Below are 26,281 nucleotides of genomic sequence, written 5' to 3'. Positions count from 1 at the left end.
ATGGCCCCATGTCCATTTGTAGATGGAACCAGCAGCAGAGAGAAATATTTCCAGTTGCTACTGGGGCTGGATATTCAATTCTCCAGAGCCATGTCCTCCCAAGCACAGTGGAGAGGATGCCAGTCTGTGGCAGAAATATGGAGCCAGTAGTAAAAAGGGACTTATCAAGTCCATTTTACCACCAATGCAAAGATACTACAGAAGTGTACAAAAAAAAGCTGGAGAGCACAGCTGTCCAGTATGATGGAATTGGTCTGATGTTTGGGGGCACATTCCATGCCCTCTCTGCCTGCCACATTTCTGTGGTGCTGTTCAGGGATCCGAGCACAGTTCAGCTCCACATTAATAATAATAATACTAATAACAGTAACAATTTATTGCTACATGGATATTGAGAAAGTGAAGACAAATAGCTAAAGCTGTAAAGTTAATGCTTATAAACTAAAAGTACATTAAATTGCAGCACGAGCACTTTCATCCATGAGTTTAAGGCAGCTCAGGTTATGTGCTGTAGTTCTAGGGATTTTTTTAATTCTCTGTAACTTTCTTTAGTATATCACTGGCATAGGTTACCAAATTATCTGAAAAAGGGACTTGTTTCGATTTTTGTTCTGTGTCTGGATATGACTTTCCCCAGTGAGACTGTGGATCCTTGCTGGGTTCACATGCTCTACCACAAGACAAATACTAAATCCACTATGAAACCTTTAACCACTTAATGTTGGAATGAAGTGGAAACATGTCCCAGTCTTTTTTAAGTGCTTCACTTTCTGGGAAACAGAAATGCTTTTTTTTTTTTCTGTTTAGAAAGTGCTCTTGCATTTATTCACTATGGCAATCAAATGTAATTTAAACAACCAGCTAGTAATATTACTGCTTCTTTTTCTTCTCTTTCTCCCTCCCCAGATCTCCGGAAAACTTTTGAGCAGGAGCCCTTGGGGAAAGAAGTGTCCCTGGAGCAAGAGGTCCTGCTCCAGTGCCGTCCTCCTGAAGGCATCCCGGTAGCTGAGGTGAGCAGTAACACTAGTGTCCTGGCACTTGGACATTCTAAGGCCTGATCAGTGGCTAATGGTGCAGTAATGGGGCATGGCATGAAGAATGGGTGGTAATGGAGAGCTGACTGACTGCTTTTCATGGACAAGATTTATCGGGATCTGATTAATGGTTTTGGATTATAGTGCCTTGCTGGAAAGAGCTGCAGCAGTTTTCTTTCATTTTTTTCTTCCCTTTCAAAGATCACAGTTATATCTGGCATCCAAAGGACACGTAGCTTGTCGAGCATATCATAACAACCTGCTATCTTTCCTTTTCCTTTTAGAGAAAAAAAAAAACACACTTATTCTGAGAGGCACCTTTCAATCATAGCATTTAATTTTTAGATTGCCAGATTGTATTTCTTTCCCATGTTTATGCATGTGCTCATGTGTGCACCAGCCAATCAGCTTGGCAGAAGAGGATGTGCCATGGTCCAGTATGGGCTCCCAGGTGAAGCAGCATGAGATGGAGACAAGTAGAGGATGTATCTGTCTAATAATCCATCTTCAGAGGCTTATCTGGTTTTCCTCCTGGCTTTTAAGTAAACCTACAATGGGTAGTATGGCCCCTACCTGCAGGAGCAAGCCTACAGTTCATCAGAATCTGTGCCCACCAACAGCAGCTGGTGTCCCTGTGAAACAGCAGCTTCCCTGAGTGCAATGGTGGCTCCAGGTTCAGATACACTGCTCACAAGAAGGGGGTATCTGAGTCATAGGAGGCCTCTGAAATCCTAAATCTGTTGCAGCTGTTAAGAGAAAAATTGATAGTTAATGATGGTAATTCCCCGATCTGAATTCTCATCTGTTTTCCTCCACCACGCTACAGAAGAAGCTGTTGCCAATTTGCATTAGGATAAGTTGAGACTGTCATGGCTAAGCAGCAAAGTGGTTGTCACTCAGTGCTGATGACTGTTTTCTCAGAGAAGGTGAAGCTTAAAGTGTTACCTCCCCATCTAACCCAAGCCTAGATTTAATCGGAATTGCAGAAACGTGCCCACAAACATCAGAAGGAATAATTAGCATGGAAGATTTTCCCCATTTTCATGTTCCATAGGCTGTTTTCTTTCCCTGTTAAGATCCCCAAAATAGTAGAGACCATTTAGGTCTGCCGAGCCAGCTTCCTGACAACTGTAATAATAATCAGTTTGCTTTCCTCAGGGACTTAGCAGCAATTTTTTATTTTCCTTTCTGATGCTTCTTTGCATCAAATCAACTTGCTGTTGTGCCATGACAGGAGTGTTTGCAGTGGGATATGTTGTTCAGGTAGTGCAGAGTAGTACTGGGGAACTTCATTACCTTTGCTAGAAACAGAGATTGATGATGACGGATAGTTTGAATGCTGTGTTACAGACTCCTCTGAAATTTCAGCAGCCAGTCTGGTTATTCCCTCATAAAGGTCTGTAATGCCCCATTGTGTGGCTGGGACTAAAACAGTATGGTTTGACATGCTGTGTGGAAGTGATCTCTGAAAAGATCCTCTGTGAGCTGCTCTCATAATAATTGCACTTTTTCCTGCCTTCTAGTATTCTGGCTCACTCTGTCAATAGCTGAGATTCATGACTGTACATTAACTGGCTCTGAATCTTACTTGTACTGTGGTCAGGGCAGACACCAATTAACACTTGGCAGGTTCAGAAATCGTATACTCCCTGTCTGACATTCAAAAGAACTCTTCTCGGTGTTGGTTTTTTCCTCTTCTGACTTTTGAAGTCAGAAGGAGATCAAACACCCAGATTGGACAGCCGCCTAATACAGCTTCTTTGTAGATTCTTTCCAACACTATTAAAAGAACAAAGACCCGAGCACTAATGAATATGAATACCTTAATGTGACACTTTATTACAGCCACTTGCTGAAGCTGGTAAGATAAATTTTAAAAAATGGGAAGATGAAAGGTAACTTGGTGGGTTGAAGGATTACATGATTATTTGAATTTAAAGATGAATGAGTTCTTTGTTTAAGACTTCGTTTATTTGTTCACAGAAGTTTCTGATATGATGGCACAGGTAACTAAGTAAAAAAGGACTTAGGAGAAGCCTGGCAGCAGGCTGAGGTTATTTCCCATCTTGTTGAAAGGCAACTTTGAGTGGGATAATGCATTGCTGCAGCTGTGAGCAGCATTTCTAAATGCTTGTGAGCACGTACCTGAGACTCTTCCTACTCTGGGCACTGTGTATTGTTTTGTTTTTTTTTCCACTTACTGGCCTCTGAAATAGTCACTGGATTTAGCACCAAAACTGAGGAAGAAAAGCTTACACTGTGAAACTGCACAGCATACACGTTCAGTGTAATGCAGTGCTGGAGTCCAGAGTCCCAGCAATTTCCCCCTGCTTTTTCTCTTTGATTTTATTCTCCCCCTTCATTTTATTTTTTTTCCTGGTATTTCAAAGTGGTGGGAACAACCATGCTCAGAGATACATTCTGTCCTCTTTTCAGTAGCTGGGGAATTTAGTCTTATCATTCCCAGCATATTTAACTGCAATTAACTGTGTCAAGCTCTTATGGATCAATGCTAGAGCAGATCTTGCTACTACTGAAAAGCTGAAACACATAACAGCATACAGCTGCTCCAGAGGGCAAGAAGGACAAAGACAGAGATGGCAGGGAAGGCTTTTAAGGCAGCACTTTCCAGTCCCTCAGATCCACTAGGACATGACAAGTATTAGAGTAGGCTCAGATCACGGCCACCAGAAAAAAAGAAAAAGCCCAAGGTCCAAATAGAAGAAGGTATGTTAAAGTACACCAGCCTGAAGTCAAATTGAAGTATGTCTAACTTGTTCACCTGGGACAAAGTAAGGAACCAAGGGTTTGCTTGGTTTCTGGGAAAACCAGATCACCTCCTCTGCAGCTATATATCCCTGACCACCAGCCCTGACCACCATCGGTTCTAGCTGCACCATGGCATGCCTCACCACTCCCAATCTTATATATCAAGCTGAACCTGCCTGCAGGTTCTGAAACACCTGGGTAAATGTTATGTCTTTTCCAGTGCATGGCCCCATCAAGCAGCAGAAGGACCAATGCAGACACTGTTATACTGAGGTTTCCACACATAGTCAAATGGTGAAGGGGCAAATTTACATATACCTACTATGGTGAAAAAAAAAAAAACAAAACACAAACCAAGAAAAACAACCAAAACCAAAAAGGAAGGGACATAAAACCAAACAATGCCCTTCTGTAGCTCCCTGTCTCCTGCTTCTCCTCGACAGGGAGAAATAGGGTAAGGGGGTGACATAAGCAGTCTGACACACCAGACTTGGTGGGAGCTGCCAGTGTTCAGTGGAAATCAGACAGCTCCACAGCATCAGTGGAAACATCCATTTCAATTCCACTCTCTACTCTGTATGCATGTTTTCAAACCTAACCTGAGAAAGCAGGAAGGATCCCACTCTGCAACACTCCAACAGTAATGGCAGAGTTATTAGCAATTAAACCCTTAGCTCATTTAATTTGTTCTTTGAAAGATGCCAGCATCATACTGCACATGATAAAATATAGTTAAAGACACGGAGTCAAACCAAGTTAGCTCATTGCAATAGGTTATAGATCAAAACATAAATGAGATGTAAGATTGGTTAATATGCCATAAGCTACCAGACAAACTTTTGCATTGAAATGTGTGATTTGTGGCACCTTTAACAGGGGGATAATTGCTTCTTTAATTATAATTGAGGTGTTTCACAGAGTAGTTTAAATGCAGAACAGGGTGTAATGTACAGTTTGGTGACCCAGCTGGATTTAAAACTGAATGTGATATTTATCTACATTCATGGCTTTAATTAAGAACTAGAGCAAGGGGAAAAGCATCCTTGCGTCAAGAGGCAGAAGAGGGTGTTTTGTCAAGTCAAGATGACTGTGAAACAGACTTCATTCAGCTGCTTTTGCCTGGGCAAAATCTGGTGGAAGCTGGGGACTTCTCCAAATAGGCAGCATCAGGTGGCTGCTTCATCTAATTGATTATTAATATGACTGCTGTTTGCTTTATTTCATGAGAGCCACTTATGTTTTGCAGTGTTATCCCTTAATTGGGAGTTCATGTGTATGCATTGCCATGCAGGTGTGTGTCATCGAGACAGTATTTTATATTCCCAACAGGAAGGTGAGCTCTAAGAGAAGCAAGTAGAGGAGTTCATGGCCACAAATGCTCATTAGCTGGGAAGTGACACTGTCCTTTGCAGTGCCTTGCAACTCCATATTATAATGGGAGGTTTTCTACAAGAGCATTGACATGAACCATGCTAGTTTATCCTCTCTATAGTTTGCTTTTTGTGTCAAAGATGGCTCTGGGATGCTGGTTTAGCTAACACAAGATGCCTCCCCTCTTCAGGCTGTACTGAGAAAGAGCACAATTTTACCTGATGTATTTTTTCGAAGACACACAGTGTGGGACACAGCTTTTAGCTGCATTTTTTTTATGAGGTAGATGAGCATGGCTCCCAGCTTTCCCCTTAGAGAAGAATCTCTAAGGAGTATCTTGTCCTGGAGATACTATTCTGTAAATCTAAACAGGGGAAGTTCAGATTAGATATAAAGAAGAGGTTCTTTACTGTGAGGGTGGTGAGGCACTGGAATGGGTTACCCAAAGAAGTTGTGAATGCTCCATCCCTGGCAGTGTCCAAGGCCAGGCTGGACAGAGCCTTGGGTGACATGGTTTAGTGTGAGGTGTCCCTGCCCATGGCAGGGGTGTTGGAACTGGATGATCTTATGGTCCTTTCCAAGATTCTATGATTCTATGATTAATCCATCAGGTCCTAATTTGGCACCAACTGATTCTTGCTCCATATAGCCAACAGGCCTTGTAGTACTTGAAGTGTGAGAGTTACTTGATCAAGGCTTTTCAGAGCCCCCAGTTCTTATCAACACCCTGAGTCACTCAGTGATAGCATTTGCCTTAATCAGTTTCTTTGTCAGTTACTTCAGATGCAGTGCTCGCATTAGGCCTGAAGAATCATGGTGCTCCCATGTTTTAATGGAGATATTTCCAAAATGCAGTCTGCAGACAGCACGTCAGCTGTCACTCAAGCATTGTTTAATCAGGTTTTGCTGAGGAATTTCCATATGCTTCTAGAGTTGATACTTTTCTTTCATAAAAAAGTGTAACCCAGACAAAATCCTATATGGCATTTGAAACTGGTAGGAGGAGTGGTCTGTACAAGAACAGGCACTTTGCAACATTCGGGAAGAAAGGGAAAGAGTCTCTCCTTAGGGACTGCAGCCACCCATCAATATTACAATATCCTGTTCCTTTACTGAATGTAATGATCCTGGAGAGAATATAGTTCTGTGCTGTGAAGAATGGGATTCATCTATCCCTCCAACCGAAGAACCGCAGACATCACATTGGTAACTCATTTAAAGGTGTTTCCAAACAGGCCCCTCTCAGTTACTTCCAGGATTAGGGAATCCACATGCCTACATGGTGCCAAAAGTGCCAACTAATACACATGAGCCATGAGACGTTCAGTTCAAGCCCCTTTTTGAGGTGGGAAAGGAAGCCCAGCAGCTCCTAGTGGCCACGTGGCAGCCCCCATGGGTTTTGGTTAATAGTGCCATGATCTCTATTTGAATTTGAGACCTATGAAATGAAACTCTCCATCTGCTGCTACCATTCCACCTTGGCCTTTGAAGTATATTCTGTGAGGCTGAACTTTCCTGTTCTGTACAGAGCAAAGCTGTAATAGGGCCAGAGACATCCAGCAGCTGTACATACACCCTGCGTAGATTTTAGTACTCAAACAGAAAGCTGGATATATGTGCAATTAAGGAAGTGTTTCCACAGCAGGAACACAAATTCCCCTTATTGGCAGCAGAAGCACAATAGCAACAGCTGAACAAAATATCATGGTGGTTTCATTTACCATCTCATTCTCAATATGTGTTTTTCAGTCCCTGATAGCTGTAATTTCAGCCTCTTTGGAGACCACCTTGGGTTTGTTTTTTTTTTTTCCTTTTTTTTTAACTTTAAATGCGTGTGAAATCTATTTCAAGCAAGTAATACAGAACAGAGGACAGCATCCTCTTCAGCATGCAGTCGCTGGGATGAAAGTGTACATTTGAAACTAAATCCCAAAATCAAATAGCAGTCTTCAAAGAGGCACTCGAGTCTCAAGGTACCTGAAATAGCTCTTGGCTAAATAACCCATATGAAAACTGCTGAAGTTTTCTCACTCAGCTGTCTTGTACTGCGCCCAACTCAGTAGTTAGCTACGCAAGTGTTTCATTCTGACTGGCATGTGTACGTATGCTCTTACTATCAATATGGGATGGGGTGTGTGTCTGTTGTTACAATTCAGGGGAAGCAGGGGAGCTGCGATTCCCCTGTGGCTGTTGGAGGCGATGCGAGCTCAGCAGGAGCTGCGGCAAGCTGAGCACTGCCACTGTGACCGGTCACCGCAGCTGCAGAGGACCCTAGCAGCAATGCTGGCTCAGTGGGGGACCAGATAGAAAGCGATCCTGCCATGTCAGCCAGGCACGGGGTGCAGTAGTCTCAGCCCCTAATCCTAAATAGTCACGCCTCCAGAATCCTAAATTGGCTTTTGACAATTTAAGTCTCTTACTGCTCCCAGCCATGTTTGCATCTTACTTCTGGAGAATTGCACCAGAGGGCTTTGTGTCTAGAGGGTAGAAGACTTGCTGTTTTTGGCAGCTGCTCCCTGCTCTGAAGATGACTACAGGGCAGGTTGGGGTGGAGAAGGGAATGAGAGACCAGGATCCAGAACTCACACCCTGCTGACTTTCCTCTTGAAATTGTGGAAGTGTAAGGAGCAAGTGGTACAAAAAGAAGGGGAGGATCTAGATGAGTTCATATCCGTTTTTCCATTCTTGCACTTCGTTTGGAACAGATGTGCTTCTGCCCTACCAGTTTCAAAGCCATCATTCATATGCAAGTGTGCCAAGAGATATAAGTGTCTAGTAATGCTAGTAACTTGGTATGGCTAAATTTGTGTCAGCAATTAGCTTCCGTAATAGGTTTTCCTGTGTGTGTAATCTCTTGTGTGATTTATGTTCCCTGTATTCATTTAGTCTGCACAGAAGCCTGGCCTGGCTTTGCAAGTCTTAGTCTCTGCGTGTGCTGCCTTATTTCATGCTGGTGCTGGAATCATCCTGCAGCAGCACAGGTCTTGCTGCAGCTCCGAGGTATAGCTGAGGTGGTGATTGCGGGTTTTCTGTTCTTGCTTGATGGTCTTGCTTTTCATGTTGGGTGGCATGTGGCAGGTTCCCTCTGTTAATTAGAACAAATGTGCCAATTATGTTAATGTATCTCCCGATACCAATCAGCGAATAATTAGAGACAACGCATCTGTCTCTCACTGGGGAGTGGGATGACAGAAAAGATGCTACAAGGTGTGTTGCTCTAAATTACAGCCGCCTTGGATTGTGCACTTCCTCAGCTGGTGGCAGGGGCAGCTCAGTCTCATGGCAGGCTTGCCAGCCATTAGCAGCACTGGACATGCAGACCCAGCACAGCTGGCAGGAGCCGTGTGCCTCACTGCTCTGCAAATTGCCTCCAGAGCACTAAGGAGCTCTGACCGAAAGGCATCTGACTTCAGATGCACTCCAGCTTCTCAGCATCTACAGTTGCTGTGATTCAGGGTTTCATTTACCACACTCACACCTTTACAGAGAGGCCTTCTTTTCCTAGTCAGTTTGCAAACATAAAGGAAAAATACCTTCTTGAGTGGAAAACTAAAAAAAGATATGGGGATTTCACGTCTGCTTTGTTCTTGGGATGGATATGTAAGAAAAAAGTTGCACGTTGTAATTATCCATAGCTGTCATCTCCATGCAACTTACCCCATCCTACGTGCCAGTAGTTGCCAATTAAATGATTTCTGTTATTATAAGGAAAAACTTGTGACCAGGCTTTTTCTACATAGATGCCCAACCATTTATATGTTTATTTATAACAGTTGGAGGGATGTGCCTGATTTAATTGAATAAATAGAGCTGGGTATCTGTTCAAGAATCTCTGTGACTATAGCCAGTAAATACACATCCTCGATATTTAGGCAAAAGCAAACATCTACTTTAGAAATGTCTTCTCCATAGAGTTTAAAAATGGACCCATGAGGGTGTGATTTGATATGATCCTGAAGACAGGTATCCTGATGCAGTTTGTAATGCCCTTGGGTATCCTGCTGCCCCTCTGGTTGCTTGGCCAGAAAGGTGCAGATCTCTGACACAGACGTGCCTGGTGCCTCACCTGCCAGCTTTGTTGTGAGCATGGTGGTTTTCCCAGGGCACCAGTCACTGTTATTCATGCAGCAGAATTAAATTCAGGATAAGTTTCAGCATTGACTGGATTAACAGCCTCCTTCAAGTGAGGGGGCTGTGCCTTAGGGAATGACAAGGCATCAAAAGAGATCATTGCTTTTAACTTCTGTAATAACAGTTTGCATACTTGTCATTCATAAATCACACTGTCTCCTTCTGCATTGTTCTCTTCTCTTTTGTATTTGATGTCTGATCTCTTCCTGCTTACATGACAGAACAACCCTGCTCCCACCTATTCTGGCTACCTCAAAAAATAAACCTGAAGTTCAGAGGTGCTAAGCACTGTGGTCACCTGCACCAGAAAAAAAAAAAAAAGAGGCTAAAGACCTAAAATAAGTTACCAACAAAAGTCTCATTTGCATGTTGTAGTGCGTTTAACTAGTTACCATTTCTGCACTGACTGAGGGAGAAAACACAATCACTGGGGAGGTGTGCTCTTTTTTGTGTTCCTCTGTTGATGGCTAAAACGTGTATGACAGGAGAATCCTGCCTCTTGTCAAATCATCCATCAGTTCCTCCCTTCAGATTTGATGACGTTATCATTTGCAACATGAACAGACTCGTGATGTCATAAAAACCTGGATGCCAGAAGAAGATTGAAGTACATGTATTTAAGAGGCATCTTGTAAAAGAGATGGGGTTTAGACAAGTACAGATGTACTGGCAGAACAGATTTTTCAGAAAATAAGACATCCTGTTGTTCTGCAAACTTAATGTTTTGTTGTTAGCAAAGTCAGTGAGCCAGTAGGTGAAAAGGATCTTTTTCCTAAGAGATTTGGTGAAGAGCCAAAGGCAGTATGCTGAATTATACAAAATATCTTAGGGTTTTTTCTGATATTTGCAACTGCTGTTTTCATATAATCTTCAGTGTTCTTGCAGGGATGACAGGGAATTTAGTGTTCATAGCTTTAATCTTGCCTAATCAGCTGAGACCCAGACTGAACATGCATGTATTTGGTTTTGTGGAGAAAGTGTTTCAGAGTACTGGAAAAAGACAACCTTGTCCTTGAGCATGCAGCCTTGCATAGGGCTGAGGGATCCTAGAGTATATGCTTGGATGGGCATACCAAAAACATTTTGGTAGACCACGTAGACTGTAGTCCTGTCCTCACTGATGTCCTGATATTCTCCATGTGCAGAGCACAGGAAAAGCACTGGTGAATTTGTATGGCTAACATACACAGCTGTGACAGTGCACGTAGCATCTTTTAGACTCCTGACACAAGTCTGTATTCCATCCAAGATCTAAATAATAGTATTCAAACCCAAGAAAGACATTTTGGTTGTGTGAGAGGCAGAGGTTAAGTTATAGCTTACCACTGGTGGAGAGGTAAGCTCCTATCTTGTTTTTCAGACTGGGATGCATGCAGACTTGACTTGCAGTTGAAGGAGCTAAATATTGTCATTGACAGAACAGTAATCTGTCTGTCTTGATTATATCCGATACCTACTAGGATTCAAGAAAGAAGGAAGGGTAATTTTAGTCATCCTGGCAAGGAAGACCAGGCTATTGACTAAGCTTGTATTTTCCATGGTAAAACATGTCTGTACGAGCAGAAACATAGCCTCCAAAGTTTTGTCTTTTTTCTTCTTTCCCTGTTCCTTGAGACACACATATCCATTTCTACTGTGTCTTTTGCACCACTGATTTTAATCTATACAGTATCAATAGTTGTGAGGCTACCACATACTGCAGTGATCTGCTGTGGGAGAGGAGGGTTTAAATCAAGCCTTCCTCAGGCCAGGAGCTTTACATTCACTAGGGTGTGTATCTTTGGAAGTAGCTCACACCTGATGCTCATCCACCCAAATCTGGTTAGGGGAGCGGGAGCTAAAGATGAGCTATAGACAATCTGAACCCAAGCTTACATCTGTCAGTGCCTGTCTTGCACCACTGGACTGGGATGAATTAACCCACTGTGTTTAACACCAGGAGAGGCTGTTGGTTTTCTCTCCACAACTTGGGGCGGTCTGTATGTCTGTTTTAGGTGGGGAGCAGGTTCCCTGTTGGTTTTGGGGTATGTCAATGCTTGTGCAGTTCCTCAAACGCCTTTGGTAAAGATGGGTTTAGTGAGAGCAGGTCTTGGCAGTTAGCACCTTGCAGGTCCAGGGGGTTGATTGTGTTTATGTTTTTCTTCCTTTAATTAAATCCTGGGCACAAGCCGAAGTGATCCAGTGACGCAGAGGCCCAGCTTTGATCCGTCCAGGGCCCCAGTCCTGTCTTTCAGAGCATACTCGGTGCAAATGAAAACAAGCTACTAGAGTTGCAGCCAAGTTATATTAGAGTGGCTTGCAGCAGTCAGCTGGGATTTAATAGGCTGTTTCTTTAGGAAGGCAATAAAGAGAACATTGTCTAGGTTAAAAATCACATATGAAAATATTTTTCTGTGTAACCAAGGAAATTACACTTTATTAAAGTAAAATACAGCTTACATCAAGGAAAGGGAAAAAGTAAGCATTGATGCAGTCTTTGTGATTCCCCTTTTCCTTGGTAACTGTCTCTATTTTGTTTAATCTTGATTGCAGCAAAACAATAACATACATGTACATGTGAATTTAAAAACATTAGTGTGTTTGTGATTTACTGTGTTACTTAGGTGTTATTGTGACCTACTGCAGTATAGGGCCTCATTGTGTTAGACCCAGGGCAGGTGCATGCAAGGTTACTGCATTATTAACTGCCTAATTAAACAAATCGCACAAAAGAATGGGTGAGCTCTCTGCTGGTTTAACGCTTCTGATGTTGTAAGGGAATTTTCTATTTGTAGGTACAGTCCTAAGATACCTCCCCCTCCTTATCCCTTGCCTCAGATTATGAAAGCATAGATCAGCTATTTGTCTCTGCACAGTAGCTGGCAGCCTTTGGAAATGCATTGATATTTTCAAGATAAGGTGAGACAGCTGTTGTGCTGATGGTGCGTGAAGGGTGTTCTCCCACATTTCTGCCGTGGTGTTTTATTTCAGTTCTAAGCGTGCATCAGGTGAGTCCTTCATGATGTGCCTTGGCTCTTAGTGCTTTCTGGGGTGAGAAATCGCAGATTCTGTGGCCTTTGCAATGTGACCTGGTACTGACTCAGTGCCTCCACTCTGGTCCTTTGAAACCCCAAGGTGGAGTGGCTGAAGAATGAAGAGGTGATTGATCCCGTGGAAGACCGAAATTTTTACATCACCATTGATCACAACCTGATCATCAAGCAAGCCCGGCTTTCTGACACAGCCAATTACACTTGCGTTGCCAAAAACATTGTGGCCAAAAGGAAAAGCACCACAGCGACTGTGATTGTCTATGGTAAGTGATACCTTGTCTCACTGCCCATGGATGGACGTGCACTCAGAGTCAGAGGTGGGGAAGGAAGGGGATGCAGAATGCCTGTGTGCAGCTCCTACTGTGGTCAGTTTTCAGCCTGTGCTGCCTGTTGACTTGCACCCACATGCAGGGACTGCAGTCAGGGTTTATTACTGAAAACATGCAGAAGTGTCTAATGTTTTGGCTTAGTGACAGACAGTGGCATTAAAAAAGGAACAGACATCTACACAAACAGCCAGTGCCTCACTGAAGAGAAGGCACTTGTTCCCCTTGCCACAACACAACACATATCAGATGGATGCAACAAGGAGCCATTAGGGCAGTTCCTCCAGCATGAGCATCCAAGGCATTGCTTTCTGCCAACACATTAACACATTTCTTGTTCTTAGTGATGCTTTTCATAAGTAGGAGTAAAACTGAAGGAATTTTGCCCCTGCATCAGAGTACGTTTTGGTACTAGACACCAAAAATAAGTTTAGTTAATGAGATATAAATAGATGGAAGATTCTGGTGAGCTCTGACACTCTTACCAACATTTGGAAGCACAAAATAGCAAAGCAGTCTGAGACTGCAGTTTATAAGCTGCAGTCAACACAACCTAGCTTAAAATAACCATCATGGGAATAGAAAGCATGGGATAACATTATTCTGTGTCTGCATCCATGGTCATGGTATAATACTGAGGCTGACCATGCTTTGGCTGTGGAGGGGCTGGATGAGATGCCCTTCTGGGGACTCTTCCAGCCTATGTTTCACTGCAGCTCTGCCCCACTAGTCCTCCAGACTTTGCCCCTGCAGAGTTACTGCCCCGATGCATCCCAGGCAGGGGTATCCACCAAAACAAAACCCTGCTCCAATGGTGTGCCAGCTGACTGTCCTGGTGTTCTTTACAATCAGCTTAATTATAGGATAGACAAGTAGGAAAAAAAAATCCCTATGATTATCCCTAATATTCATTTCATATTCAGGGTAGCAGTTAGATTTAATTGTAAGCAGTTGCTTCCCTGAAGTTACAATGAGGGCCTTTTAGCTCAGTTTTTATAGAAAACTGACTGAATTGAGTTGATTAGCAGTGTTTGTGATATTGAGGGGTGGACCATGCAAGAGCGCTGTGTTTTGTAACTGCAATGAATGCAGAAGATGTAGGCAACTCTTCCTCATACATATACAGCATGTTTTTCAACAGTGCTGTCAAGAGACATATACAGGAGTGCAGCCATATTTATGGGTTTTGCTACCAGAGGTGCCTAACAGGTGTGTCATATCACAAACATTTGGGTTTAGGGAAAGCTGTTAGTATGTTATCCATACCCTGACAATGACATTATTACATAGAGCAGCACAGCTCCTTCTTCATCCATCTATCTCAGAAACTGAGGCAGATGAAAAAAGAGAGTCAGCACGAATGTATTCCCAGATACATATCTTCCCAAAGAGATGCATATCTTCCAAAAGTCCGATAATGAAAATGCCTTTAGTGTGAGATCATTCTGATTAGCTTAAATATCTGCTATGGAAGTGCTGCCACATTCACATGCAGCAGCTAGGTCCACAGAGGGGTGAGTGAAGTTGTCCTTGTATCCTGGAATTCCCTTTTGGAAAGAAAGGAAAGAAAATTATCTATTTCTAATCAAAGCATAGGGGTCTTTCAGCATGTATAGATGATGGGTACATCCGAGAACAATCTGGAGTGCAGATTATCTCCATTTGGAAAATGGTGCAGCTTTCAGAGCACAGGTTTCTGGCTAGCAGAGCTGTGAGTGTTCTCTGAACCTGCAGGTATTTTGGCTGTACACATGCTACCAGGTGCTTAATGCTTGGTCAGTTTGGTTTTCAGAAGGCAGGTCACCCACCAGCCCTAGTAGTCATGAAATGGTGTTTGTTTTTCATTCAGCATCAGCATTTCTTCAACTGTACAATGACTTCTGGCATGTTGTGCATTTGATACATTGGAGACGTGTTTGTGTCACTTCAGGGTTGCTTCTCATGCTCTTCCTAGCCATCACTCGTGACTGCTGTTGGAGGCAGCATGACACAGAGCCGGAGATACCTTTGGGCTGACAGGATGGCTTTCTTATGTGGTCATACTCTTTCTGTCTTGCTTTTCAGTCAACGGAGGCTGGTCTACCTGGACTGAGTGGTCAGTGTGTAACAGCCGATGTGGGAGGGGCTTTCAGAAGCGCACAAGGACCTGCACCAATCCTGCCCCACTCAACGGTGGTGCCTTCTGCGAGGGACAAAGTGTTCAGAAAATAGCTTGCACCACTCTCTGCCCAGGTTCAGTATGAAGAGTACACAGCCTAGATGATTAGTTTGCCTGTCACCAGTCATTTGAGGAGAACACTCAGTTACAAAAGCCTCCTTCTTTTTATTAATAAATCCAACATTTCAGTGATCGAATATGAAAATGTATTATGTAAGTAGATAAAATAGGAAGCACATTAGATCAAGCAGCAAGGGATTCAGCCCTGCTTTTGCATGCAGCTTGCACCGGTGTCTCAGCCCTGACAATTCAGGGGATTTGGGGAACATGCAGAGCTTCAAATTGTAGGAGATAAAGGTTGAAGGCTCTGGAAGAGGACTGGAATTTGAATATAGAAAGCAACTGTGGTGTAAATATATTTGCAATGTCCAGTTCAGCTGTCAGAGCAAGTGAAGCATCTGGGGCATGGATGTTAAAATTGAGGCACATGCTTGCCTGAGTTCAAAGGAGAAAGTTTTTATACTGGAAATAGATGTGTATTCATACCTTTAAAAGGTATTTAAATTTCTGAAAAAAATGTGAAATTGCTTCAGGACATGCAAGGTACTTGTTAGCTCTTCTGTGACAAAGTTCTGCCGTCTGTCCTATTGTCCAGTGCTTTCCTACCTCTGCAGTCCCACTCAGATCAATGGCAGTAAGGTAGTCTTCAGCTTGTGAAGCTTAGCCATCCAACTCTGGGTCTTAGTGGTGGGTGGAACTTGAAGAGCTGAAATTTAATCTCTGTTCACTCTTCCAAGTGACAGACTAGAACAATTTCATAGATTATTCTTCAGATGTTCGGTTTCATGCTTTTTTAAATCATTTATGGGATTTTAAAAGGCACTAAACACATTCCTGATTTGGCTCATGTGAAATAGATCAGTGCCTCTAGGTATTTCCCTTAATAGAAAATATTAAACATTACGTATCTTCTTACTAAAGAAGAATTTCTGGCTAAGTTTAACTTTAGCCTCTGTGGTGAGAAATGCAAAAAAAAAGTTAAAATCAGAGATTCTCAGCTTGTTGCATATTTTCTTACACACTTCGAGCACAGATAAACTGCTGACAAGTTTATAAAAAAGGGAGGAAAGAGCAGAAATGAGGCTGGGACAGAGAGAAAGGAGAGAGAGAGTGAACTTGCATTTGTGGGCCAGAAACAGAACTTTAAGAAGAGCAGACTGGCTCTTTTTAAGAAGAGCAAACTGATGATACTTCTGCCTTGCAGGGAATGGCCAGTGGTTACAGGCTTGCTTGTGCTGATACATGCATTGTTCATGCTTGGTCTCACTTTATGTACCACCTAACAAGTCATGTCACTTCCTTGTTGCAGTGGATGGCAAGTGGACGTCGTGGAGCAAGTGGTCCACCTGTGGCACAGAATGCACCCACTGGCGCCGGAGGGAGTGCACGGCCCCAGCACCCAAGAACGGAGGGAAGGACTGCGAGGGGCTGGTACTACAGTCCAAGAACTGCACCAATGGGCTCTGCATGCAGGGTAAGTGCTGCTGTGATGCCTCTGGTGTCTGGGGTGTATGTGGCCACAGAAAAACCCTGCAACAGCCACAGGTCAGCATCAGTGACCTAAAGTCACAGAACCATTTGTAGAATGGAGAAATGAGTTAATCCAGTTCTCACCAGGCTGGACACCCCATTCTTCTTCCTTGAAGATGAACATAACGCTCTCTGAGATTATCGTGTTGAGCCATGAAGAATTAGAAAGGCTCGTAATAGAGTCCTCACCCCCCTGCCCTCCCCATCAAACATCCCTCCTCTCTAATACTAGCTCAGCATCTGTCCAGGGAAGATTGGCAGTGAATCTTACCGCAATACAAATGAAAAGTAAAGGCTGTAGGGCAAAGCCAGCATTTTCAAAAGAGTAAACATGGCAAAGCAGATCAGCGTGTGGCTTCTTCCTGTCAGGAATGGTGGTTGCATGTATTTCTACAGGTAATAGTTATGCCCCTTATTGAATTTCAGGTGCCCTGTAGTAGAAAGAGGTACCCTGTACCTGTGCAGTGCCTATGCAAACTTTATATATAGTTATGAGCATGCTGGAGCCTCATGGAGATCATCTCTAGCACTGAAATCTATTCTGCCTGCCCCTGTTCATGCCGTGGTCCTGTTTTTGTGGCTAATAAGAGCGAGAAGTAAAGCAAAGCAGGCTTCAGCGGGATTCTGACATATGCTGACGAATAATTAGTCTTCTCTGCACCCCATCCCTTCTCAAAAATGAGGTCTTCTGTGTTCTGCTGGTGCATTGAATCTTCCTTTCACATTTTGTTAGCACAATAACCTGGGTCAAATTCCTCATATAGACCTCTCCACTGTTGCTACATCCTGCCTCTCAGCAGTACTTCTCTGACGAGCCTCAGCTCTCTGTTGCCCCAGGAGTTGTGGCTGAAACTATTGGATATCTCTTTGTCCTGATCATAAAATTCTTTGAGCTCTCTCATGAAAAAGTAGTCAGGAATTTTTATTCTCTGAGGAAAGTTAGTTTTGACTGAAATATTCACAATGACAAAAAAGCAACACTATCAGTTAATAAATAGGTCTACTTCTTGAATTAGTGCCATGTAGGTGGCTACTGTGCTGGCAGCAATCTCTGAGCTACACTATGGCACAGCATGGTCTTTTCTCCGATGTATTTACAAAATGGGCTTCTTCAGTGTGGCTCACACAAACACTTTCATTACATCAAAAACTCTTAGTCAATGTCAGGAGCCTATAAAGCTATAATTCCTCGAAGCATTTGTTTTTGTGGGGAGCACAGAAAGGTGAGATTCAGAGCTCTACTCTTTTTCTTTTCTAAAGATAGGAAAAAAATTAATCCACATCTTAGTGTATAACACCTTGGTGACTTTTTTCATGGGGAAGCTAACGTACCCCTAACTCCCGCAGTGTGAATAAGTCATTATGGTAAATTAGGAAGAAAAGATACATTTCCTCATCAGAAGAGCTCTTCACTATCAGATTATATTTAGACAGGTGTATGTCATCTTTGTGTATGTGCATAAGGAGAGCCATTTAAGCAGAAATCTTGTGGAAAAGTAGATATAATGGTACGATAGAATAAAAGCCCTGTAGGGATCTATCTCATTTATCCGTCAATGGTATATTGCATTTTATTTGTGAAAGTGGATGCTGAGTATAAAGCAGAGGTCTTTAGCAGGAGAGAGGATGAGGCTGTTGTGAATCCTATTCTGCTTCATATATATGTATATATAAAATGCTAATAAAAATATACAGTCACATATTGACCTCCTTGGCTCCAGGGGCTGTGATAATCCTTCAGTGCTGGAATTTAATGGCAGTGTTTTAATGGTGTCTTTATACTTGTGGGGTTTCATATACCTGCTCCCTGATCCATCACTGCTAAGAAGATTGATTTGCTGTACTTTGTGGCAGTGTGCCTGCTGCTCGCTTTATTCCTCCCTTTTTCTTTAATTCCCCTTCTCAGTTTATGCAAAACCAGTCCGAACACTTACATTTTTGCCAGTGTGGATCTAGAGTCACAGAAAATCTCCTGCTAGAATCTGCTGAGCTAGAAAGAAACACAGGACTCCTTTCATTCCTAAAACACCATGCCTCTTTCCACATTATTTGAGGCTGGTGGGGACCAGCTTAGAACTGGCATTTCTCCTAGCCTAGAGACCTTTGGATCCACAGCAGAATTTTTCCAGTGCCTTTATGCCAGTGGGTCTGGTATGGCACAGGTGGCATGGAGGGAGCTGCAGCCACCTTTCCTCTGTAGCCATAGCCCTCTGGGAGCTGCATTGGCCAGCTGCTTACCTGCGCCATAGCCAGATCCTGCTCCTAGGTGCCCTAGTGCTTCTTCCTTAGTGTCAGTCTCTAGTGAGAGCTTGAAGGTTGACTTCAGCACCATGGGTGTAGTTGAGGTTAAAGAATTAGGAGACAGACCTACTTGGACAAGGAGTCACTAGGCTGTGGCTTTAACAAAAACTCACTTGTAAATACATATCTCTGTATAGCTGTACATAAAAAATATCCTGGAAAATGTTGGATTGAATGAGTCTAATTTACAAGCCCTTTCTCTTCCAGTCTATTATTCACTTCAGTAGCATCAGCTGGATAAATCAATATGCTCTTTCATCAGACTGCGCTGCTCCAGCAAAGAGTAGCAGTCTGCACCACTATCGATTTCTGTGGGGATAAAAACTGTGGAGCTTTCTCCATCCCTTGTAATTACAGTATTTTACACCCAAAGCTGTAGTTTGTGCTTACCACTAACTGGCATTTCTCGTGCAACTCTGCTGTCGCATTTATTCAGACTAATGATCTTGCTAGTACACACATACACTCCCTTATCCAGTAGTTAATATTTTTCTGTTAACATTAAAGGATGAGCAGTCATTAAACTAGAGAGCCTGCAGAGAGACAGCAGGCTGAATTGAGGAGAACAAGCAGCTGTAGTGAAGATTCAGGACTGTCGTTGCTATTTTAAGTTTCCAAATACACAATATTGCCCAGCAGATCCCATTATAACAATTTCATAATTCCCATAATAGCATTAATATGATCTTCTGGAACAAAAATGTAAGTTTAAGAAGAATTGGCTGGTTACCACCCACACTTGTTGCATTATTGCCTCCATAGTTGCATTATTTCCCATTTGAAGTATGAGTACTGAGTGGTAAATACTTCAGAGCAAGGAACAACGCTTTTAAAGGCAGGCACTGCATCTCACAGGGGATTACTATAAATTGAAACACTGCAATTAGCCCCCCACTCATCCTGCCTAATGAATTTGGTGGGTGTTCTGTGTGGGGACCAAAAAGGCAAAGCACTCCACTTTGCTGGCTCAAACTTCAGCACAAGTAGTTCCCTTAACTAGATCAGAAATAATGTTCAAAGCAACATACAAAGGGAAGTGTTTGTTTTGCTGGGGCCAGTCTGAAATGACTGTGAGATCATGTGTGTGGTACCAAACACATGCTAAACTCTCTGGTGGGCCAAATTCTGGTTTGCATTGTGTGTAAAATGGTGCTGGTAATGCAGAAGAGGTTGACAATCTGTGAAGAGAGTTAGCTGTGTTGCATAGTTACACTGAAGGCTTATTACATGAGTTGTGATGTGCAGCTGTCAAGCTCAGAGCACGTCACCTGTGTCCTTTCAGTTGAGGATCTGCAGTGACAGTGTTCAGGTTGATATTGTCCCTGTCCTGAATAAATAAGTACCTAAAGTGTGTAGGCATGAGGCTGGTGCCTGTGCATGCTGGTAAAGCTGCTGATCTTTTCTGAAATCCTGTCAGGGTCAGCACTAACACCGTCAGAAGGAGACAACTAGTGCCCCTTCTTCAGCTCAATCTTGGCTTTAGTAGATCATTGTGATAAAGTGATAAATGCTCCATCCCTGGCAGTGTTAAAGGCCAGGTTGAATTGAATCTTGGGTGACATGGTCTAGTGTGAGGTCTCCCTGTCCAAGGCAGCAGGGCTGGAACTAGGTGATCTTAAGGTCCTTTCCAACCCTAACTGTTCATGATTCTATGATTGTGGCTTTTCATAAAAGGCTGTCTAAGTTGTGTTTTCATTTTTTTCCAAAACAAAGGGTTAGCTATCTTACAATGGTAAGGTAGTAGTGAAGTGTGTGTTGTCAGTTGAGGACTGTGGATTATATAGTTACATAAAGGGTACTGTTGCTCTGAGTAGTAAAACCTGTTTACTTTATACAGTCTCACAATATGGAATAGAAAGCCAATAGGTCCAAAATCAGATTTCCGCTTGTGAATCATTGCCAAGTGTCATCACATCCAGCATGGACTTTTCCTTTCTTGCTTTGGATTTAAATAAATGTGAAAAAACTGAGACATGCTACTCTCACTTAAAGGTTCAAAACATCTTTGCCCATTGTTAGAGACAGCACTCTGGGCTCACTCTGGGGTCACTTTGGTTCTCTCCCTGCACGTAGCTTAAGTCCTTGAACATTCAAATAGAAGATACACCACTTGAGGAAAAGGCACCTATCCTATGGTGAAGTTAGTTGTTATTATCAGACTAGTAATGCCATTCCTTATTAAAAAATAAAAAAATAAAAAAGGCTGTCTTCTAATCAAGAGTGAGTTGACGTGAAATGATGGCAGCAAATTATGTTTTCTGAGCACTTTGAAATCCTCATCTGAAAGGCAGTATGATGTTCGTAAGTTCCCCATTTGCAATGATAGTGCCTAAGCAAGTGAAAAAGATGCTGTTTGTCCTGTTTGTGCATGAAATGGTTAACTGCTGCCCTTTTCCAGTCTCATGCCTGTTTATACACAGGTCTTGAGTAGAAAGTAAGCTTAACCTGATACTAGCATCTGTCTTCCTTCCCAAAACATACGTATTCTGCACATGCCCTACTTGTTTAATGTGACATGCCAGAAACTCTGATGGAATAAGCATTTGTTTCCTTTTTTGGCTTGTTTTGAAAGCAGGTATTCAGAAAAGAATTACAGGGCAGAGCAGTTTGATGAGGACCCCTGTTCCTCCAGAGCAGATTAGTGTGCAAAGAGCAGGGGAATGTTTCCAGACTCCAGGAGGTAAGCAAAGCTCTCTCAAGGGAGACTGCAACAGAAGCCTGTGTGTGCAAAGGAATTAAATACAACCTTTTATTAAGACCATGTGGGTCAATCGAGAACTTCTAATACATTCAGTCTGTTGGCACGATGATAATGCCACCTGGCCTGTTTTGCCGAGTCATTGCAGGGAGTGGCTCCTTCACTTGAAGAAAGTACCTCATTTGTTCCTAGAGGAAGTTTGCTGTAATTCTATTACTTCATATGAGAGATGTGTTACTCTGTTTTCAACCCAACTACTACATAATGGTGTAGCAGCTAGGGGAGTTTGTGCACACATCTCAGAGTAATAACTCATCTTTATTTTTATTGTAGTGACATGAGAAATCCCCAGCTGAGGAGTGTCCACGCTCTGATGGGGCCTCTGCAACTGAGAGCTCTTGTCTAGAAAACCTACTGCTAGAAGCAGATAAAAGCATTCAGAGAAAATAGAAGTACAGATCCACAAGCAGAACCCAGGACACTGAAATTGCTGTGTTTTGCCCCAGTCAGTTCAGAAAGAGCCACCTCCACATTAATTCTAATGAGAGACAAGTACTTCAGGATCTCTAGGCTGTTTTCAAAAATTACAGAATATCATAGCCTGCAGAAAGGAGGAAAACCCCAACCTTGGCCATGTATAATTTCTATTCCTCTTAACTCCCTTGTGTTTTTCTTTTATTCTTTCCTTATTTCTCTGTACATTAAAAACCCCGACGAGTTACTTGGATAGATGAAAGGAAAATTGAAATCTTATAATAAAGGCTAACTGATACATTAACTTCATTGTAAGAAAAAAAAAAATCAAACCCAAAACCCCAAACAATATACAGTAAAAATAATGTGTTTATATTTTCCTTATGATGTACAAAGGTGGTTATATTTCATGACTTTTGCTTTCCTGTCAGGGTGTCAGGCAAAACAGGTTACATGAGCAGCCCAAGGCTCATCAGGCAGTCAAGTGACAGGTTCAAGAGCAAAACTCAACACTCTCTATTTCTTAATCTGTGTTCTACCCAAAAGACTAACAAAAATATTGCCAGCACCCTTAAATTAAAAAAAATCATGTTGAGGAAGGAAGTTTCTATAGTCTGAGCAAAGAACATTGAGCTCATCAGGTTATTCTGGAGTCCCTGGGACTTTTGAGGTTATCAGCTGGGGAATTCAAGTTACTTACCTGTGAGCTTACAGACGTACCAAAGATTTTGTTACCTGTCATTGAACATCCATATAGAGAACTTATGCTTTCCATGAGCCTTTTTTTCCAGCATTTCTAACAGTTCCGATCCCTTCTCCTAGTTCCTCTTTCAGCTTGTTCCTTTGTTTATCTAGCTGTTTGCCATGTATTCACTCTTCTGTGCTGCCCCATGTTGTTGCTTCAGCCCTCTCTATGGCCTGTTTGCTCTTATCACACTATAACTGCAAAACAGGACAAACCCCAGGAAGACAACCTAATATTCAATCATTGCAAACACGGAACTTGCAGATATACAGTCTAGCAAATTGTAATGCTAGGTATGTATTTGCTTTTGCTGCCAAACATGCATAGCAAACCCAGAGTTAAACTTCTGTGCTTCCAAGATACTAAAGACTGATGTAAGATTTAGCCAAAAGGTCAAAGTCCCTACCTGTAAAAGATAGCATAATGTCAAAATTGCCTATTCTAATCCACATCAAATTTTAACAACAAGTTATCCTACTCTTCCATCTTCCCCTACCCCTATATAGATGACATGCATGTTTAAACTCAAACAAGACCTTTCTCACAATGTTAACAAAATGTCAGGTATGTAATTTGAGATGAAAACATAGTTGCAATCTTAATTATAGAATATCATAAGCTCAAGTTCAAGAACAGAACAAGAAAGACTCCCCATTTAACCTACCCTGTTATATCTGAGATAATACGCAAGTAAATAATCAATCACAAAACCTCAAGCTCTTTGTTTATTAGTCCACCCTGAGCATGCCAATAATTAGTCCTTTGGAAGGCAAATAAATTACTGTGCATCATCTCTGGAATGCCCTGTATCATATCTGCCCTTCAGCGTCATTACTGCAGACATGAAGGTCTTTTGTTATAATAGTAAATAGATGATAGGCACATTCTCTCTGAGATTTTTTGCAGCTCCAGGGAATCTGTTTGTTGTTCTTTTTAAAACTTTTAACCACACAAATACAATATAAAGTGTCACATCTTCATGTTTAGGTGCTTGAGTTCCTGGGAAATAGCAGAGGAAAGAAGCAATTAACAGCAGTTAAGATTCAAAGGTTATTGTTAATATTTCTCCTGGGGTAAATCTGCATTAGCAACATGTTAAGTGAACATGAAGCCTTAGCACTAAGCTGTCAGAATATGGGGTTTACTCTAAGGTTGCTCTTTTACTGTTAACTCTGCCCCTTTGTAGAAAAGGAAAGTACTGGACGGTTGTGCAGTCATAGTCTCTGGACAGTGGAACCTGAACAGAGCTATTTAAAAGTCTTGAATGTCAAATTAAGTCTCTTGAATTTCTTCTCCTATCCTGGAATATGTGACTGCTTGTCCATCGTAGGGACTAGGCTGGAATCTACAGCATTGCAATGAATCTGAATTAACATTTGGAAAGCCCTCGAAAGTGTTTTTTGAAAGGGTCTTTTGAAATCATTGATTTCAAAATCAATGATTTTAAATAAATCATTGATTTATTTATCAATTAAATAAATCATTGATTTATTTATCAATTCATCACCCAAAGATTTTAAATAAATCATTGATTTCAAAACTGTATTTATCATCTAGGGTTTCCTTTAAGATAATGAAGAAACTCAGCAAGCTGTTGATAGCTGTAGGATTGCTGAGAAGTATTGGTGAACTGGGTAAGTCAGAGGAGGCAGAAGATGGAAGCAGAACTGGTAATGCAAGATCCCTGCTCCAACAGCACTGCAAACACTGTAGGGGCATGTGCCTTTTTTCTTCTTTGCCTCCAAAATGTCTCTTTGTAATGGAATTCAGAATTTAGAATTACTGGGTATCTCTTCCTAGGAGTGCAGAGTTTTACACATCTGAAATAGGGCTGACTTTGAATTGAGAATGGCATTTTACAGGAAAAAGAAGAAAAGCTGAATTTCAAGAGCCTGGAGTTTGGAAACCGCAATATATACCTTATTTATTTTCCCATTGAGATCTGGTGAACTAAAAAATCAACAAAACCAGACCAAATAAATAAAAAACATTAAGGTTTTTAATCCAAATTTAATCAAACATTTTAAAACAAGTTACGAGGCTGAGGCCAAGTATGGGAAATTTCAGCAAAACCCAAAGATTTTAAATAAAATTCTGAGCCACTGGAGCTGGGGAAAAGAGGAAGATAACTTAATAAATGCTGAAAGAAGACCTTATGGCATTTAAGAACTACTTCCGTCAGATTTTAGGCATCTGCATTTGAGGATTAGTCTGTGTTCATCTGTCCATCCTAGTTTTGTGGTTCACAGCCTTTTGCCAGCAAGAGCTTATTCCTGCTTCAGTGTCAATACAACAATGATAAAGCCATCAAAGCAGAGAAAGGCAGACAGCAGTTGAATACAGTTTAAGGGCATTGACTGTGGAGCCAAAAGGGGGAAAAGTGCTCTTACAATATATTATGCTTAACCTGTTGAGTTCATTGCAACAGGATGTTATTGAGACCTGGCATGTGGCTAGGCTTTCAACAGGGCCACATAATTACATGACCTTAGCTCCTTTTGGAACTGCTACTTAGAGGGTAAAGAGCATTTATAGATTAGAAGCAAGTGGTGCCAGATTAAAATGTGATGCATTAAAGAAACAAGCAGTTATGGCATGCTTTATGCAATCTTCACTTTATTAAATGAAAGTGTATGTCTCCAACTCTCACTGACCTTGAAACAGTCTCAAAACATGTATCATTAGCTGTGTCCTCAGCAGGTAATGGTATCAAGCAATTTCTTTGCAGGATAATTGTAAATATTTTTGTAAATACCACCCAAACTCTATGAGCCCTCTAAGTGCCTAGAAAGATCACCTTCAACAACTCTACCGTTTCACTTAGTTACTGGCTTGGAAGAGGGAAAGAAGCTTGGGAAAATACAAATGGAAAACTGGGAATTCTTCTTTCTCTCTTATGTGATTTTTTTTTTTTTTGCAAACATTTTTCAAATATTGAAAGTATTTTGCAGATATTTTCATAATTTGATCAATTCACCTTAAAATTGCTATCCATTAATATAAATTCATTATAACAAGACAAGTAGCAAAATCCCCAAAAGGGGAGCCAGTTACAAAGTGCCTTCTGCATGAAGCTGTGACCTAATGTTTTGTATCACAGGGATAAATGTCTTTAAAATATGCCAGTTAGCAGGCCAAGGTAGTATTCCCATGGCTTTCTAGGTAAAATCAAGCACAGGATTTCAGGATGCTCATAGTCATGATACTGAGTTTCCAGTCTGAACATTGTGTGTGTGTATATGTGCTCACGGATATTCTCAGGGGTAGATTCTCCCCCAGAAGAATAGAAGAGCTTAGAAACGTTGTTTTGATGACATGTTTGGTGGCACTCTCTTTCAGTCTCAGTCCCAAGAGGGTCAGTGCCATAATCTCTGCATAATTACCTTTCATAGGTCTAAGATTCTCTATTCCCAAATGTTCCATTTTCCCCAAATTGGCAGAAGGTTCATCTACTTGTCCCAAGGAAAATTGCAGCAGATGAATTCATGTTGTAAAAGGGGTCAGCCTGCCTATTTGTCAGAGCTAACTTCCTAAGGCAGATGATCCCACACATGCAGATACACTGAAGGGCATTCAGCCACACAGACCCGCCGCTATGTCTCTTGCGGCCTCTGGCACAATTGCGTTCCCAGAAGGTCAGAGCAAGACATAA

General features: G+C 41.9%; 1 protein-coding gene across 2 annotated transcripts in view; it reads left to right on the top strand.

Moving 5' to 3' along the window:
* Positions 1-26,281, top strand: part of UNC5C (unc-5 netrin receptor C) — a 251,154-nt gene that overhangs the window by 193,771 nt on the left and 31,102 nt on the right. For both annotated transcript variants that reach the window (XM_062637631.1, XM_062637632.1), the window contains exons 4-7: positions 907-1,010; positions 12,420-12,600; positions 14,728-14,895; positions 16,191-16,355. In XM_062637631.1, the coding sequence (XP_062493615.1) occupies positions 907-1,010; positions 12,420-12,600; positions 14,728-14,895; positions 16,191-16,355 (618 nt within the window). The remainder of the gene's footprint in view (positions 1-906; positions 1,011-12,419; positions 12,601-14,727; positions 14,896-16,190; positions 16,356-26,281) is intronic.

Source organism: Pezoporus occidentalis, unplaced genomic scaffold, assembly GCF_034315485.1.
Source record: "Pezoporus occidentalis ecotype Australia unplaced genomic scaffold, CSIRO_AGI_Poc_V1 ctg53, whole genome shotgun sequence".
Classification (NCBI taxonomy): domain Eukaryota; kingdom Metazoa; phylum Chordata; class Aves; order Psittaciformes; family Psittacidae; genus Pezoporus; species Pezoporus occidentalis.
The sequence above is the reverse complement of the archived record's forward strand: the minus strand, read 5'-3'. Positions and strand labels throughout refer to the sequence as shown.